General features: G+C 36.4%; 1 protein-coding gene across 2 annotated transcripts in view; it reads left to right on the top strand.

The window, feature by feature from the left end:
* The window catches only part of LOC149007363 (MUS308 and mammalian DNA polymerase-like protein), a 33,825-nt gene extending 17,391 nt beyond the window's left edge, over positions 1-16,434 (top strand). Inside the window, exons 14-27 of one of the 2 annotated variants that reach the window (XM_089164541.1) lie at positions 1,151-1,369; positions 2,921-3,139; positions 3,273-3,390; positions 5,540-6,747; positions 6,952-7,149; positions 7,515-7,774; positions 12,259-12,448; positions 12,759-12,869; positions 12,957-13,309; positions 13,864-13,972; positions 14,045-14,185; positions 14,414-14,510; positions 14,607-15,211; positions 15,447-16,434. In XM_089164541.1, coding sequence (XP_089020667.1) covers positions 1,151-1,369; positions 2,921-3,139; positions 3,273-3,390; positions 5,540-6,747; positions 6,952-7,149; positions 7,515-7,774; positions 12,259-12,448; positions 12,759-12,869; positions 12,957-13,309; positions 13,864-13,972; positions 14,045-14,185; positions 14,414-14,510; positions 14,607-14,707 — 3,324 coding nt within the window. In that variant the 3' untranslated portion in view covers positions 14,708-15,211; positions 15,447-16,434. The remainder of the gene's footprint in view (positions 1-1,150; positions 1,370-2,920; positions 3,140-3,272; positions 3,391-5,539; positions 6,748-6,951; positions 7,150-7,514; positions 7,775-12,258; positions 12,449-12,758; positions 12,870-12,956; positions 13,310-13,863; positions 13,973-14,044; positions 14,186-14,413; positions 14,511-14,606; positions 15,212-15,446) is intronic. The other variant, XM_089164542.1, reaches the window with a different exon arrangement.
* Positions 16,435-19,071: the final 2,637 nt, after the last annotated feature.

Genomic DNA, 19,071 nt, shown 5'->3' on the forward strand with positions numbered 1-19,071 from the left:
AGAATGCAAAGAAAAACTCTAATTTTGATAAGTAAGTTGCTTACCTTGATGGGTAAGTCTTATGTATTTATAAATAAACATGGCTGTTGTACAAGATTCGTTTACAATATTCAAATTTGAATTCAAAATTAAAAACTTGAATTTAAATTTAAAAACTTGAATCCAAAAATTGAATTCAATGAATTCAAAAATCAAATTCAAACCATAACAGATCCGTTATGGTCTTTCAAAGGAAGATATTTGTGTTAAAAAAGAGAGAGAGAGAGAGAAGAAAAGTACAAGAAGCTTTGCAAGTTTCTCCTTTCTCAAGTTTATGGTTATCTTAGCATATTAATGAGTTTCTAAATATATAATGATTTAGACTGATTTGGAGAGATGCCTTTTGAGAATATGAAAAGAGTATGATATTCAATGAATTGTACACCTATTTTCCGAAATTGTAGGGTGGTCTTCATGCAATGTTGATATTATATGTACAATTTAGTTGGCATGAATGTCATTTATTTTCTTGTTCTTGGTTTGTATGCTAGATGCAATAGTAGGAATGCTTGGTTTCTTGTTGTAGCAAAGTTCAGACTCAAATGTTAATTCCTAATGACGGACAAGCATGTGGTAGCTTTGTCTGTACTCTGTAGATGGTCCTACTGATTTTGTTTGCTTTCTGAAAAAATATATTGCATGGGAGATGTGTTAATGAAAGCCAGCTTGATGGATATTTAGAATGTTTGTATCTCTGCTTATCTTGAGTGGCAATATGAAATGCTTTTTGTAGTTTATTGTGCCAAAGTGCTAATGCACTGAGAGTTCGTACATGATAAAAAAAATGATCTGGTGTAATGAGTGGTTATTGGCCAGTGCATGAGGCTATCACTGCAGGCTTCTCTTGCTCCTTTTTCCATAGAGAAACTTGGGTCATTATCATTCTTTTTATGAATGATTAGGGAAAAGGAAGCACATTTTGCCAACATGCAAATTCTTGTGCATGCCCTCTTTGTATCGAACCCACACACCCACTCCTCAGTAAATGCACCTCTATTGGACAATTTTTCACCTCTTTATTGGTGCAAAACTGCATTCTGGTGTTGCGTGATATCCTCTCCCATATTTTTATGACTTATATATAGCACTATATTTCTTTAATGGGATGCAGTCTGTTGGAAATCGAGTTGGAGTATCAGAGCCTTTTCTGATGCGCATGGCCCATGGTGCTCCAATAAATGCCTCAAAAAAATCAAGGGATAAGAAAGGAATACACAATGGATCTCGAAGTGGGGTTATGCCAAGTAACAATAGCATGCTTTCGGATGAGCAAATGCTTCGTGTTTGTAGACGCTTCTATGTTGCACTTATCTTGTCAAGACTTGTCCAGGTGACTTCCTCATCTTATAAGGGAGATAATATTCTGGGTTAATCTTATTTTACCAGCCAAATGCTGAAATAGGTAAACAATAATCTTCTAGAACTTTTTGCTTGTATTTTCTTTCTGCATAGAAATATGATTCTTCATTGCATTGACTTCCATTTTATAGATATAGATGATAGTTTGCATATTTCTACTCATTTTATTTGATCTGATATCCTATTTGATCATCAATATTGCTCTCTTTGTTTTTTATTTGAGTTTTTAACATGCACCCCCTCAGAGAAGCTCCTTTTACAATTAGTTCCCCCAAAACTGATGTTGTTAAACATCTGTTAAGAGTCTTTATGTAATGATGACTTTTACCTTACCCTTACCCTTACTAATAAAGGGCAGTAATGACACAATAGTAAAATTACAATTCTATGTTTTCTATAAAGGGCCATTATGCATTGACAATTTTACCCATACTAGTAAAGGTAATAATTAAGCAATAATAAAATTACAAATCTACCCTTACCATCATCCTCTTCCTTCCCCATCCACCCAATTGCGGGTCAGACCTCAATCCCACCCCCACCTGCACTCTCTTTTTCCCTGGTACTGCATCGTATGCCAGTTTCCTCAGCCGTTTTCATCTTCTCCCATGATCTGAAAATCCCTTTTCTAACCCAATTAAGGATTCGGCTACAGTCTCACACCTTCTAATTAGGAAAAAGTTAGGGTTAGGTTTAGGTAATGTCCTTGTCCAAGCCATGCTCTTTTTTCTTGATGAGATTACATTTTCCTTTTTTTAACTCAACCACAAAAAGTGAACTAATTTTGGTTTTTCGATAGATTTGGATCCTGCAGCGTATTTTTGAATCTCATTTGATGAGTTTTCTCCCCATAAGTGGATGAAAAACCCCAATATGGAGAAGGTAAAAAAAAACCACTCTAATATGGAATGAAGCAAATGCTGCTAATTTCCACTTTGAACATTGCCATTGCCTTGTTAGAATTTGAACAAATTCTGAGACTGTTACATGCAGAATTTTATATATATGAAATGGATGGATTTTTTTAATAGAACTAGTGATGGTGGAAGAAAAACAAAGAGAGGGAAGCAAAAGTTGATTGGAGTTACCAAATCAAGGGTAATAGTGGGGTTGCAGGAAGGAGAGGAGAAGACAACTGCCCACCATTGGCCAACTCAGAAGGAAGAAGAAGGGTATGTGTGATATTTTCACTCATACCCTATTTTAATCTATTCATATACAGTATAAATTTATCTTTGTACCTTTTCAAATAAACTTTAGATCAAGGGTAAAATGATCATTTTACCCTTATAAGGTAATGTGGCTATTTTGAAAAAAGTATTTGAATTTAAACGTCTATCATTTACTGGTTTGGACCGGCTTGTTATTTGGGCTTTTTTTTGAGGGATGGGATGCATGAAAGGTGTGATTTTTGGATGGTTGAATGTGACAGGGTTGTAATCAGAGGGGGTGCATGTAAATAATTCTTTATTTATATTTTTTACTTGGAAAACTCATGCTACATATTTATGCTGACATGTAGGAGACACCTGTAGCTGATGTTTGTAATGCCTTCAAAGTGGCTAGGGGTATGGTTCAAGCATTACAAGAAAATGCTGGCAGGTTTGCTTCAATGGTTTCTTCATTTTGTGAGAGGCTTGGCTGGCATGATCTGGAAGGCTTGGTAGCCAAGTTCCAGAATCGTGTCTGTTTTGGAGTCAGAGCAGAGATTGTTGAACTTACTACAATCCCATTTGTAAAGGTGAGTGGGTCTATTGTATAGTTTCATTAGCCAGATTTAACAGATGGTTAATTGAAACTATTTTCAGTTTGTCTATGTAGATGATTAATTCAATAGCTGATCGCTCAATTCATGCATTTTACATGTTTTTTAGGGTTCTCGAGCTAGAGCACTCTATAAAGCTGGCCTACGTACACCACAGGCCATTGCTGAGGCATCCCTTCCTGAAATTGCCAAAGCTCTTTTTGAATCCTCAACCTGGGCTGCAGAAGGTGAAACATGATATTACAGATCACAGGAGTTTTATCCCATGCTTTCCTAGTTTCATGATTTTGGTTGGGGATAAATGCATAATCTCTTGATTTTCTGTTGCCTTTTCTTTTCTGAATTGCCATGACACAACTATGTTCCTTTAGTCGGAATGTTTAGTTTTAAAGAAATCCGACAAATGTTATGCAGCTCTTTGCTTGAGAGCTGATCTAGCACTAGCCCTGGTATTTTGTTTCAGTTCTGAAAGTTGTTTAGTTTAGGTCTAGCATTCTTTATTTCATAGTATGTAGATACTTCAGAAAACAGTTTTGAATTATTTATTATCACATAAGCATGCCTCTAGGAACTTAGCATTAAAGCACTATTACTTTTTAGCGGTTTTCTAGGGTGAAAAACATTTCTTGTTTTGTTTCTTTCTTTTGTAGTGTGCTTTTGGCTTAAAGCAATCTAATGTATCTTCCGGTCTTTCATAAAGCTTAGATGGACAAAATGTTGAATGGATAGAAATCTAAGATAATGTATGGTATAATTATTGAGGCAGTGAAGTGAACATGAGGTTTAAGGGTCTTCTTGAGTGCCTCGGCCATAAGGTGGCCACAGGGTATATAAAGCATTATGGTTTTATTTTTTTAATATTACCTTTTTTTTTGGGCACAAATATCATATTAAAAATATATAAAAATTATATATTTCTATTTATACCAGATAAATATTAAAGAATTATGCCAATGCAGGATATTTAAATAGACAAACAAACTATGTTAATCACACTAACATAGCAATATAGCATATAAATATGTTCATATGTAAGAAATTTGACTGGTCAATTAATTTTATTTTCCATTGATTTTTTGTATTAGATAGAGCACAAAACCAGCTTTCTAAGAAATCCAAGATTGCTCAACTCTTATTTATAATGAAGGAAAATGTTTTGGTCACACTTTGTTACTGTACACCACTGTTGTTTACATCGCAATGAGAATATTTTTAGATATCAAACAAATGAATATTTTACCAAACTGTGGTCTTTAGCAATGTTTTTAAAGTTGTTAAGATTTATGAAATCATTAAATTTAAGAAAACCCCACCATAAAAATGTTAAAAATTTCATCCGCAAGTGAAAATCCAATATATTTCTTGAACTGCGGGATTCACATTTTTTCCTTTTGGAATATGATTTTCTTAACCTTTTTTCTTTTCTTTAGATTCTGTTGTAAACTGAGGAATTGTTTTCTCAGAGAATTTGTGTTTTATTTACAGCCCCCAGTGGGGTGTTTACACTTTACAATCAGCGTGTAAACAACTCTGAGAAGGAAAGAGGTTTACAAGTTTTAGAATGAAAAGGAAAAACAGTCTAAAACTGAATAGAACTTCAAGTAGTAACAGAACAACGAAGCTAGGGAATCCTAGAGCAAATAGGAGAGGAAAGCTCCCTCTCGATATCTGGCACTAGTCTTGAGAGGGTAGTTCTCTTCCCAAAACACCCTTTTGACAAAAGATTCAAATGGGGAGGGGATATTAGGGGTTATTAATACAATATAAAAATATTTACTTAAATCTTATAGAGCATAAATAAGGGTCAATACTAGGTTGGACACAAATATTTACAATGCAAGAAGATGCCTTACAACAAAGCTTCCGACCAGTCTTTCTAAAAATAATACCTTGGCAATGCCCTGATAACTATGATGATTAATTGATGTCCATCATAGAAGCTTGATAGTTAACAGATTTCGATATTCTAGGGATGCATATAGCATATAGGAGTGGATGCACTCATGCAAGATATAGCAAAGGCAATGCAACATGGACATTCATGTAACAGTATGGCAATTATACTAATTGTTGTAAATCGTGCTTCATTATAATGTGTCTGTAACTGTGTGGTGACCATAATTACATGGATAATCTTCCTGTTGGTTGACAATAATCAATCACAGAACAACTGTTTAGTTATTTTTGGTGATTCCTATTTCCAGTCTTCCAGATTAAGTAAATTTTCATGTTTCATTTCCTCTTTAATTTTTTTGGTTTATTAGTCTTTTTCTCTCCAATCTACCTTTCTTTTTTCATTTCTTGCATCCAATTATCTCTTTAAGATTCTGTCCTCAAGTTTTGGAAAATTGATTGCAAATTTATTGGAATGTACAGCACAGCGACGTATACAAATGGGAGTAGCCAGAAAAATAAAAAATGGGGCTCGCAAAATTGTTCTTGAAAAAGCTGAAGAGGCAAGAATAGCTGCTTTTTCAGCTTTTAGATCCCTTGGGCTCAATGTTCCTCAGTTTTCTCATCCAATAACATCGAGAATCGCTCAGAGTCCAGTTGAACAAGAAGGTGAGATGATCTCATCTGGTGATGACACTACTAGCAGCTTTGCTGGTGAACAAGAAATTGAGGGTAATTCCACTAAACTAGCTGCAGAAAAGGAGAATAAGAATTTTGATGGTGTTGTTGCAAAGACTGAAGGAGAGGAGTTAAAAAGGATATCAGATTTAAGCTCAGGTACTTCAATGGAAGTCGACTTGACAGTTGGAATGCAACGTTGTTCTCGTGTGGGAAACACTAAAGTACCGCATGAAGGATTAGCTCCAGCCCTTGGTAGTGAGGTGAGATCAAGTATTAAATGTGGAAAAGAATCAGATGAATCCATTTCTGCTTTATTAGGGAATCGTACCAAAATAATAGGTGGGCATCTTGATAATGAACAGCATGATAGCTGCAGGCTAGGAGGGAATGCATACAGTTACACTACTGACAACATTTCTGAGAAGGGACCTACTAGTGCAAGTAATTCTCCTGGTGGATTTGATGGTTTTTTGGATATCTTGGACACAGTCACAGAATTCTATTTTGATATTCACTTTACAAAACGATCTGGACTGAACTCCATTGTGCCGTTTGAGATTCATGGCATGGCAATCTGTTGGGAAAATTCTCGTGTGTACTATATTAATTTCTCAAAGGATCTTATGGAGTCTGACAAACTTAGTTCAAATGAGGAAAATGATGTACCCAGGAATGTACATAGCGATACAGGTAGTGTTGTAGCTGCAAATCATCGGTGGGAGACAGCTAAACATAGATGGAAGAGGATGGCAAGGATTATGGGAAGAAGCCATGTCAAGAAAATCAGTTGGAATCTGAAGGTTCAGATTCAGGTGCTAAAGTATCCTGGTATCTCCATTCAGAGGTTTGGGGGTCTAAGCTTTGTACAGAAGGATATGAATATTGAACTGATAGACAACTCGTATTTTTTGCTGCCCCCAATTTGTGTACAAGATGGAATTGACATGTGCATTGTAACATGGATCCTTTGGCCTGATGAGGAAAGAAGTTCCAATCCGAACCTTGAGAAGGTAATTATGGGCATCATGTTACTGGAGTTTTATACTTGAATTAATAGAGGTTTTCTCACCTGAAGCCTTTTTTTTCCTGTCACCATGTAAACGGGTATCTAATCTTTATTCAGTTGTAGCTGGTGGTTATAAAAACTAGATTGCAACATAGGGCCTGTTCTTTTGTAAAGGATTCAACTGCTTACCGAGGTTAATGTCTTGCAGGAAGTTAAGAAAAGGTTATCGAGTGAAGCGGCTGAAGCTGCCAATCGAAGTGGTAGATGGAAAAATCAAATGCGGAAAGCAGCACATAATGGTTGCTGCCGTCGTGCTGCTCAGACTCGAGCCCTGAGTTCTGTCCTATGGAAGTTACTAATTTCTGAAGAACTAGATGAAGCTCTTACCAGCATTGAAACCCCACTGGTGAACTTTCTTACTCTTCCTACTAGAATGATGTCATTTCATCACCTAGCTAGGTATGTAATTGAAGTTTTAGCCTTGGTTATTATCAGTTTCAAGGCTGGTTTGAACTCTGGCTGAAACTGTGATGCCCTCGGTTTCAACTGAAACTAGTATTTTCTCTGGGTCAAATTCAAAATACCATGGTAATGTTCAAACTGGTCGAAACCACCAAAAATATGCAAAATATATTTGGGACTGGTCAAAACCTGGTAGGATCCAATATTGATCTTAGATTTAATCTCGGAAAGTATCAAAAGTGAGTTTAATTTTGACCGAGACTTAGTTCCATGGTTTTAGCTTTCAACTGATCTTTATTCCTGTGGCAGGTTAGTGTCCTTGCAGACATGGAGCTTTGGGGAATAGGTGTTGACATGGAGGGTTGCCTTCGAGCAAGAAACATATTAGCAAGGAAAATGAAGGAACTTGAGAATGAAGCTCACAAGCTCGCTGGCATGAAATTTTCACTTTATATGACTGCTGATATTGCACATGTACTGTATCAACATTTGAAGTTACCCATTCCCGAGGGTACTACCAAAGGGAAACGACACCCAAGTACTGATAAGCATTCCTTGGATTTACTGAGGTATTGAAACACCATTTCTTTGTTTTCTTATTTATTTTTTCATCAATACAATGTATGACCAGTCAAAGGTTTTGTTTATGCATAAGAAAAGGTGCTTGTACCTTCAAGGGTCCACAAAACTCAACAGAAAATGAGGTGGTTACCCATTTGAAATTTTGTAAACATTGATAATTCTAAGTATCTCTTGAAGAAAACTTGAAGGCAGCTTCAGGTGTTCAGCATGCTCTTCTAAAATCCTTCTCTTCTCTCCCTTAACAAGTTCCTGTCTTATATGCTTAGATTTTGTGCCACTCCCAGGAGTGTAATTGATGCCAATCCACCACCAAACTGGTCTACTTCCTCATGAATAAGCCTAGGTTTGGGACATGTAAGTGCTGGACCCTTTATCCCATGGGTTTCCTATGTAATAGGCTAATAACCCACTTTTAAGGGCCTAAAGAAGGGATACCAAGGGTGAGTACAAAATTTTCCGTAGTGTCTCTTTTTTTTGTGGGAGTGTTTTAGTTAATTCAATTGAACCATGGTTCATTTTTGTTCAAATGGGTGTCATAGTTGTTCAATTTAAGTTCTCATGTTACACTTAATAAGTCACATGATTGACCTGTTCACACCAGTGCACGATTTCCAATTAGGGAGTGTTTTGTTTTTGTTACAGTTTGATTTTCTTTTATAGTTGGGATTATGTCTTAAGGCTCTTTTTTTTTTTTTTTTGGGGGGGGGGGTGGGGTGTGGACATCTTGAGGCTCTAAGCCCCCTATTTATTCCTCCATTGTGGGAGGAGTAACCGAGTAAAACAGACTTGTTTAATTGAATTTTTGCTCAAAGCAAACTGCTAGCTGTTACTGCCTTCTTCTCCACGGTGAGAGAGTTTTCTGGTTAATATTTCAAGTCTGAGCTGGTGGGATTGGTTGAACCAATTGACTTCTTGTTGGCGAGATGCTTTGGAGGTTCTACAAAACCTCGATATCAACTAGGTTGAAGAACAGCTTCTCTAACAAGTTTTGTCCTCAAGTTTCATACATAAAGGGGCTGGTGCTGTTAAAAACTGCAACTTCACATCAAATCTTCTAAGGAATACAAGTACTGTGTTTTTTTTTTTTGCAAATTTTCTGTCTAGTTCAATCTAAACATCAGATGCATAATCCCTACACAAACCCCTTGTGTTGAGACTATCGATTGGTCGAATGGCTTGAATGGATCAGTGTGATCTCAAGCCCTCTATTTATAATAAAGTGGAAAGAACACTATTACATAAATACCCTTACTTGGGTAACAAGAAATAGAAAATTACATGAACAATAACTCTAATGGAGTTGAATTCCTAGTAGAACTCAACCAACACTTCCCCTCAAGTTGAGGCATAGATATTAGTCATGCCCAACTTGCCTACAATAGGAAGGAAATCTCCATCCTTCAAACCCTTAGTAAAAATATCTGCCACTTGGTCTCCAGACTTCACAAAAGGCATGTAGATGAGCCCTTGTTCCAGCTTTCCTTTGACAAAAAACTTGTCAATTTCAATGTGGTTAGTTTGATAATGATGCATAGGATTATTGGCAATACTAATGGCAGCCTTGTTGTCACAATATAGCATCACAGGGTTTGGAACTTGGACTCCAATATCTTCTAGCAAGCCTTTCAACCATAGTAGCTCACAAACTCCACGAACCATAGCTCTATTTTCAGCTTCGATACTGGATAAAGCTACCACATTCAGTTTCTTACTTCTCCAAGTACCTAATTTACCTCCAACAAAGGTACAATAACTTGAAATTGACTTCCTGTCAGAAGATCTAGCCTAGTTTGCATCAATGTATGCTTTTACTTTTACATTATCAGTGGATGACAAAAGTATTCCTTTTCTAGGAGTCCCCTTCAAATATTGTAGTATTCTGGTAACGACCTTCATATGAGCTAAATATGGATCATGCATGAACTGACTCACTATCCCCACGGCATAAGTGATGTCTGGTCTAGTGGGGGACAAGTAAATAAGCTTCCCTACCCCCTGAGGTATCTTCTTCTGATCTTCCTTTTGTTAGAAAATGAATTAGATCTTGTACTCAACATCTAATAGCTAAATATGTTTCTTATGACTCTTTGTTTGATTCTTACCATGCTTTTATTTCCTCTCTAGCATTTGTGTCAGTTCTTAAAAGTTGGTAGGAAGCTTATGTTGATAAGAGATGGAAGGCAGTTATGGTAGAGGAAATGCAGGCAATGAAGAAAAATGATACTTGGGAGCTGGTTACACTTCCTTTAGGGAAAAAAAACCGTGGGCTGCAAATGGGTGTTTGTGGTTAAACAAAATATGGATGGATTAATTAACAGGTTGAAGGCTAGACTAGTTGCAAAGGGATTTACCCAAACCTATGGGATTGATTATCAGGAGAGATTTGCCCCTGTTGAGAAACTGAACATTGTTAGAGTTTTGTTGTCTGTAGCTGTGAACAAAGATAGGAACTTGCACCAACTAGATGTAAAGAATGCCTTCTTACATGAGGAGTTAGAGGAAGAAGTTTATATGGAAATCTCACATGGTTTCTCCAGTGACAATACTGGAGGGAAGGTTTGTCAGTTGAAGAGGTCAATTTATGGGTTAAAACATCCTCTTAGATGCTGGTTTGGATGCTAGTTTGGATGCCTCCTAAAGGCAATGTCTTCTATTGGATACAAGCAAAGCAATGCTGATCATACATTATTTGTCAAGAAGTCAGGTACTAATATCACACTTCTCATTGTTTATTTGGACGATGTTGTCATCACGGGGAATGATGGTGGGGAAATTCAAATGTTGAAGGACTTTTTTGGCAAAGAGTTTGAGATTAAAGATCTAATGAAGTTACAATACTTCTTAGGGAATAAGGTGGCTCGATTAGAGAAGGGTATATTCCTATCCCAAAGAAAGTATGTCCTAAATTCATTATCAGAAGTGGGAATGTTGGGGTGTAAAGCAGTTGATATCCCTATTGAAGTTGGAACTAAACTTAAGGAATACCATGTTGAGACTATCGATTATGGTAGAATGGCTTGAATGGATCAATGTGATCTCAAGCCCTCTAATTTATAATAAAATAGAAAGAACACTATTACATAAATACCCTTACTTGGGTAATAAGAAATAGAAAATTACATGAACAAAAATCTAATGGAGTTGAACTCCTAGTAGAACGCAACCAACACTTTGCTATCATCCAAAATTTACCCACAACATAACCTTCAAACCCTAGATACAGCCACTTTCTTGAGGTTTGGTTTCTCGAAGAACCCTAGCCTTGAAACCTCCATTCCAGCCCATCCAACCATCAGAATTCCGCCAGATTTGGAGCATAGCCATCACCCTTGAAGCCCCCATCCAATGACTGCAACACATGAACACTAACCTTAGGTTTCTTTTCACAACTTCAGAGAATGACTAAATAAAAACAACTGATATAAATAAAATCCTAAATTATTCCCATGTCTTGGTGCTGGTGTAGGGCTCCCTGCACCAAATAGTACACCTGAGGCTGGCTGTAAATGGCCAAACTGCATCTCACCTGTATTGTTTGAATACATTTGATTAATGGCATAAGTGATCCTATATGTCCACCATATCTACATGCTTCATATTTGTGCTGCTCCTATATACTATGCCAATATGTGTTGGGGTTTTGATGTCTTATACACTTTTTCTGATATGGTGTATTTTTTCATGTGTTAGGATGTTATGGTATGCATGTCGTTTGACTTAGTTTCATAAAATCATGAATAAAATCAGCTGTTGTGCATAAATTAAAAACAATAGTTTCCATAGACCTGCAGTGGGGGAGTCTTGTGCAATGGGTATCCCTTTTCTAGCCTACCATTTTGGTTGGGTTAAGCCTGAGATGTTTATTTATTTAATTTTCTGATGGAGAAATTAAAAGGACTAATAGCATCATGGTTTTAAAAGTTTGTAGAACATCAGATCTACAAAACAAGTCAATATTTTCAGTAGTGACTTGTGAGCAAATAAAATTTAGCAAATTTGGAAATGTTATCATTCTAGTTGAAGCTGGTAAATGTCAAAAGTCATCCAAAATGGGCATCAGCAGCCAACAAAGAAATAAGTGGGATGGCCATGATTCGTGTGTAGGTTTTGGCCAAAAATATTCAGAATCTTGGAGATTAAGAACACCATGTCTTTAATTGGTTCGTTGATCTGGGTTACTTGTTAAAGGCATTGATGGAGTCCAAAAAAGACCTACGACCTCAATTATACATAATCGGTACTTGGGATTTCTCAACCTGAGCTCATCCACCAGTGGCTGAAAATCCCAGCCCAGGCTCTGAATGAAACAGTGAGTTTGGGTTGTCCAGCCCAAGTTGCATCTCTTGGCACAAGTGGACCAACCCTTCTCTTTCAGTTTCTTCTCCTTGGTTGCTCTTTATTGTTCAAGCCAGCATTATAGTCACAATTTTCTTGATTAACCTTTTCTTTTCTCTTATTTATAATGTTTCAGGCATCAGCATCCTATCATCTCAGTGATTAGAGAACACAGGACACTGGCGAAGCTCTTAAATTGTACATTGGGTTCAATGTGTTCCCAAGCTAGGCTGTCCATGAGATCACAAAAGTATACATTACATGGCCATTGGCTCCAGACCTCAACTGCAACAGGACGCCTTTCAATGGAGGAACCAAATCTTCAGGTTTCGTTTTTTCATTTCATTTTACCCCTACCCCTTCTAAAAAAACAAAGATTACGGGCCTTATTTCTGTAGTTTTCATTTCCGGGCACTTTATATCCAGCTCATTACAAGGGCAGTCTTTTGCTACATGTCCCTATCTTTGCATTTAAAGCATTGGGCATTCTTGGACTAGATGGTTTATTCTAAGGATACTTTTGAACTTTCTGGCAATAAGAATCACATCTTCTTTTTTGGAGGCCACATCATCGATGAGACTTTAAGACACACGAAGTTAATTATATCTCTGTTAATTATCTTTTTATGTTTGTAGTGTGTCGAGCATGCAATTGAGATAAAAAATTATGAATTCGACAGAAACACATGTTCCTTGGATGCCGAGCATCATGTGATCAATGCTCGTGGTTTCTTTACTCCTACACAGGTACCTGCTTGTTAAATATTGTCATCCTCAAATTAGTTTTCGCATTTCAGTATTACCCATGGAACTAAAGAAACTTTATGATTGCAGGAAAACTGGTTGCTACTGACAGCAGATTATTCACAAATAGAACTTAGGTTAATGGCCCATTTTTCGAAAGACTCTTCCCTCATTGGCCTTCTTTGTAAGCCAAATGGTGATGTCTTTTCTATGATAGCTGCTAGATGGACAGCGAAGCAGGAATCCACTGTTAGTTCCACAGAGAGAGAACAGACCAAAAGGTTGGTCTATGGCATCCTTTATGGAATGGGTGCTAAAAGCCTAGCAGAACAACTGGAATGCAGCTCAGAGGAAGCAGCGGAAAAGATTCGAAGCTTTAAGAGCTCTTTTCCAGGTGTTGCTTCCTGGCTTCATGAAGCAGTTGCATCTTGCCATCAAAAAGGGTGAGATTAATTTATTGTTTTTGTTATCTGCTTTAGATGATATTATTCTTCTTTTCTTGGATGAATAAACTTTTTTTGGATGAATAACAGATGATATTATTATGTATGTTTCATGGAGGTGATCAATAATAGAGTTTGAAGTGGAGAAAACGACATTTTTTTGTAGACTTCATGGCCTGTCTTTTCTCTTCTATGTTTCCTGATTCCTCAGACCAATGTTGAATGTGATTCTTTCTTTTTGTTAATGTTTGTGTGTTTGTGGTTTTTTTTTTTTTTTTGGGGGGGGGGGGGTTCATTGCATTCTTTCTTGCCGTAGTTATAAGGTCATTCATCGTTTTAATCCTTCAGTTTAAATGTGCGTTTGTACTTTGATATTGCTTCACCTTTTTCTTTTTTAATTATCTGGTGGATTTATTATGCTTTATTATCTTTTGGAGTCTTCATGTTTGAAACCCAATGCATAAGCTCTGTAGCTTAACAAAATGTTCTTGGGGTTTCGTACATTCTTCTTGGAGTAAAATAGTGGCTTCATTTTCTGTTACTGTGTGATGTAGCTATGTGGATACGCTCAAAGGGAGAAAAAGATTCTTATCAAAAATTAAATTTGGAAGCAAAAAAGAAAAATCCAAAGCTCAGAGGCAAGCTGTGAATTCTATTTGTCAGGTACCATCGTGGCAAAAAGTTAACTTTTTTAAGCTGTGTAAAGTTACCAGGGACTTAGAGCTGGTTTTCCAGGGCTCTGCTGCGGATATAATCAAGATTGCAATGATAAATATTCACTCTGTGATTGTTGAGGGCTGTGAGAGCTCTACTTCAAGCTGCTCATTTTCAAAACGGTTTCCCATGCTTAAGGGTCGCTGCCGGATTGTTTTGCAGGTTTGTTCCTTTAAAGCAGCCACTGACAGTGTTAAATTTCTATTACTATTTTAAGCACTTTATTTCAGAACATTTGCAAAATGCCATTTTGAAGGAACCAGGGAACGGGATTTCCTTGGTTTTCCTTTAGGTCTTTTATTCATAAAAAAGAAAAGACTGCCTAACTTCTGTTCTGATCGTAATTTGTTTATTAGTCTTGATTGATTCTACCATTAACTTTTTGTTTAGGTGCATGATGAGCTAGTTCTGGAAGCTGATCCTTCTGTAATACAGGAAGCTGCGTTGTTGCTACAACTGAGCATGGAAAGTGCTGTCTCACTTCAGGGTATATAAGAGCTAGTTTGACCAAATTCTAGTATTCTAATTATATGAAGATTTAAGAGATTGTTATATCTTCTGAAAATTATATTTCTTCTTTCAGTTCCTTTGCATGTAAAACTGAAAGTTGGAAGAACATGGGGCTCCTTGGAGCCTTTTCAGGCTGAACAGTATAAAGAAAATGCCGGGTTACAGCATCCTTGAATTACAATGGTTTTTCTCTCTGATTTTGTAAGGAAACACTTCTATTTTCAAGAGAGTGTGATGGTAAATCTGCTGAGTGGCTGACCTCGAATGAATTGGCAGTAATGAGAATTTTGATGTGGTATTTGGATCTTGAAAGTATCTCCACATGCAGATTTTCTCATTTGCATGTACTGGTCCACCAACAGGTTCAATGAGAAAAAGGGGAACACCAGTACCATGGCAAATTGCTTGTAGTAAGAATTCTATCTTGCGGCTTTGGATACATCTGATAACAAGAATTGCCAATACTTGCAATTGCTTAGACAGAACTGCTACTAGATGTACTTTGCAGTAGTGAGGCTGATGAAGTAGCAAAATAAGTGGTCGGTCAGTTACATGCAAGAGTGGGAATCAAAAGCCAACTCGTGAACCAAGTTCACTTTGTTTCAAGCCAATATGGATGTTGTGTTGCAAGCATGCGCGTATATTGTGCATCCAATTTTGGCTGCAAATATTGAAGAGGTAATGTCTAAGAGCACCACCCTCTCAGGATTTTTCAGTAACCAATAGATATTGAAGTTGATTGCTTCTTTTCTTTCAATAGAGCTTCTGAAGCTGAAAAGCAATCAACAATTTTTGGACCTAAATACTCTATATCTAAAGCTAGCCATCTTGGAGATGCTATAATGGTACCTTATAGCATTGTTGTACATCTTCCATGTGCTTTGCTCATTCAAAAATTTAATCACTTGTGCAGTTGGCGGAAATCCTCATTCGCAAATTTGATGGCCTGCAGTCGTCTAAATTTTGGTTGATTTGTGCACCACAGGTTTGGAAGGACCCAAATGAAGTCTGATTTCATCCCAAGGAGGTGATTATGTAATAGATAGTGCAGGAAATGGAACAGCAGGTTTCGCAAGGGAAATATCAGGAAATTCTTTTTAGTTGGTTGGAGGATCTACATGGTAAAAAGAGTTGCCCAAGGAAAGTTTTCATTGATTTGGTGGTCGAGAAGGGACTAGCTTAACTTGCTCCTTTCACTTGATTCAGTTCAATTGCTTTGCTCGGTTTGTCCTTCACTTTCTTGGGACTGGCCAGTCAAAGAAAGTGAGATTTTATCATGAAAGAGCTTAGTTTGGTTGAAGCTGAACCAAAGTGCTCTAAGGCAAGAAGATGGAAAGCAAACTAGGATGATACCACAGCCAATTGTTTTCTCCGAATGCCATGAGACTCCTATGCAGAAGATGGTGGCCATGACTGAGTTTCATATTAAAAGTTTCAGATTTATCTCAGAGCTGACAATAAAAAGCATCCATCTGCATTTTCAATCTCAAGCTGAAGAGCTCAAGCACTGGATAGGTCCTGTTTCTGATTCTTATGGTGGCTATTTATTTATTTGTTCCATTCTATTGACAAACATGATACATGCAGTGGAGCTGAATAGACCCTCTAGAATGGCCAATGAAATGCCCTGTACAAACCACTGTAAATATTCTTGGTTACATGTATGCCCTCTATTTATTGATTCATTTATTCATTTATTTTTAAACCTTATGCAATGAATTTGACAGTATGTATCAACATGTATTCTAAATTGATATTCAATTTTTTTTTTTCTTTTTTCATTTCTTTTTGTTGGTCCTTGTAAAGAACTATTGTTGTTTATCATCTGCAATCTTCCTTGTTGCATAAATGGATGATTTGGAGACATGGATTTGAATGTATTGAGTTGGCGGCTTGCAGCTTAGTCATGGATATCACTCATTTTGTACAAAGGATTATTTGTTTATTTTCTCATTCTAAAGTAAACTAATTCTCATATTTCAATGATAGGGGCTCTCATCCCTGAGATTCTCAGTAACAAAGGTCTGCTATAAAGTACTGAATAAATCCATCACATTAGGCTTCGAATCTGTCCTCATGGCCCTGATATTTCAGAATGGATTACTGATTGCATTCCAAACCCAGCTATACTGAATATTATATGGATTCCAACCCCCAGGATTTGTCAAAAGCAAAGCAGATTGGTAGTCTTCACTTGGCTACATGTCATTCACTGTGGATCAATAGCAGCCAGATTAATGATAGTTTTTCGAACAAAAATTTGATTACATTTCCTGGGGTTACTACTCATACTGCTGAAGAAAAGGTATTTTTCAGAACAATTTCAAGCATACCTATCTGAAGGGGAATGCTATAGCTGGTTCTCTCTCTCTGGTTCTTTTGGTTTAAATAATTGAATATCTGTAGTTTGCTATATGCATCCAACTTCATTTTATCCCTTCAATTGCTTGTTGACTTAGCTGCTAACCAGTCAAGCCTGTTTTGTAACCCTTCCCTGCTAGTTTTATATCGAAAAAAGTTCAGTGTTTTCAGAAGGCAGCATGATCCCTTTGCGGACCTATGGTCAATAAGAGCATGCAATGGCATCAACAGGGTAGTCATTTTGATCAATGTGTATCAAACTGCAACAAACATGATATGGAGTATCCTATTTTTCTCTTAATGAAAAAAAAAATCTGAGGGAAAAGAGGTCATGTGAGCATATCACCTAAAGAGAGGCATGTAAAATTATTGTGTTGCCCTAAATGAAAGGCCTAGTATGTCTAGGGCTTTTGCACATTAGTGTATTTGGATATAATTAGCAACACATTCACACAAGGAAAGTTCTCTTTTCCAAAAAAAACTGTCTTTTTATTTTTTTCACTATCAAATCAGTCGCAAGGAGTGCAGACCCATAGATCTAGGGGAGGTGAGGGGATGAAGATGTGGAGGGAAGGAAGTTTAAACTCAAGATCTTCTTAATCTTATTGTCTCTATATAGGAGGCTACCACCACTGTGTGCTAGAAACCCATTCACCAACTATCTATGTCATTACAGCACATCTAAGAATTATCTTGGACTACTGAAGCTTTTTTTTTTTTTGTGTGAAAAACCATTGAAGCTTGAGAAATGTTTGCACTTAGGAGAGGTATCATATATGCACTAGGGGAAGGTCTAGATGATGTGTAGTTTGAATCATATAACTTGCAATTGATCCAATATCTCCATGGGCATCTTGAGGTTGTCCCTAACTCCATTAGACCAATTGTGAAGGACATCTTCAGCTTAGAGGGATATTTCATTTCTTGTTCTTTTGAACATATTTTTAGGAATTGTTCCGGTGTTGCTGGTTTTCTAGTCAGGAAAGCACAGTCCTTGACAGGGGGGACTGTGTAGGGATGTTTCCACTCCTGAATTGCAAGACTTGTGTGTTGTAATATCGACTTTGCTTATTCCATAAATGAACTTAATTACCAAAAAGAATAAAATAAAATTGGAGCTTTATCTTTTTCTTTTGGGTAAATATCACTTACCTCCCCTCTTAGGTGGACAAATAGCACTTACACCCCCTCTTAATTGGATAATATCACTTACCTCCCTTCTTACCTAACAAATATATCAAACACCTCCCCTTTGTAACTTTCTCGGTTAAATTTAACTTTTACCGTTAAATATTTTTTGTAAACCCCAAATTATCCTTGGCTAAAAATATTTTTTGTAAACCCAAAATTATCCTTGGTTAAAAATATTTTTTATTTTAACCCTAAATTACCGTAATCACCCTAATAGTTAAAATACTAAATTATCCTCAATTAAAATAATTGTTAAAATCAAAACACCATAATTAAAACCCAAATTATCTTTAATTATTAAAAACCCAACATACCCAGTTTTTTTTAAAATTATCAAACAATTAAAAAAAATCCAAAATAGTAATACTTGTTTAATTTTATCAACATACCCTTTTTTTTTTTAAATTGCATTTTTAATTTTATTTGATAGTGTACTTGTTTTTTTAATGTTTGAAAAAAATATTTAAAAAGGGTATGTTGGGATTTTAAAAATTAAAGATAATTTAGGTTTTAACTATGGTGTTTTAGTTTTTAATAATAATAATTATTTTAATTGAGGGTAATTTAGTATTTTAACCGGGTGATTATAATACTTTAGGGTTTAACATAAAAATTTTTTTAGCTAAGGATAATTTGAGGTTTTAGAAAAATATTTAATGGTAAAATCTAAATATTTAGTATTATCCACCTAAGGCTCAGCTAAAGAGAAATAAATGATATTTACCCTTTTCTTTTTGTAAAACAACTGATGCAACGACTATCCGGATTTTTATTTGTGGCAGCAGCCGCCTGCGCCTGCTGCTGCCGACGCTCTTGATGGAGCCACGTAAGCAAAGTGTAATCCTACGGTTAAGAATTATATGTTGATTTTTTACTTTTACATGTAAGGGTTAAAATTTTATTAATTTACAAATTTACACCCCTCATTTGCCCGACTCGATTTCTTTCTTTCTTCTTCTTTTGCAGTTCCGTCGCTGGACTCAAGC

Source organism: Hakea prostrata, chromosome 8, assembly GCF_041222555.1.
Source record: "Hakea prostrata isolate BN-2017 chromosome 8, UWA_Hpros_2, whole genome shotgun sequence".
NCBI lineage: Eukaryota > Viridiplantae > Streptophyta > Magnoliopsida > Proteales > Proteaceae > Hakea > Hakea prostrata.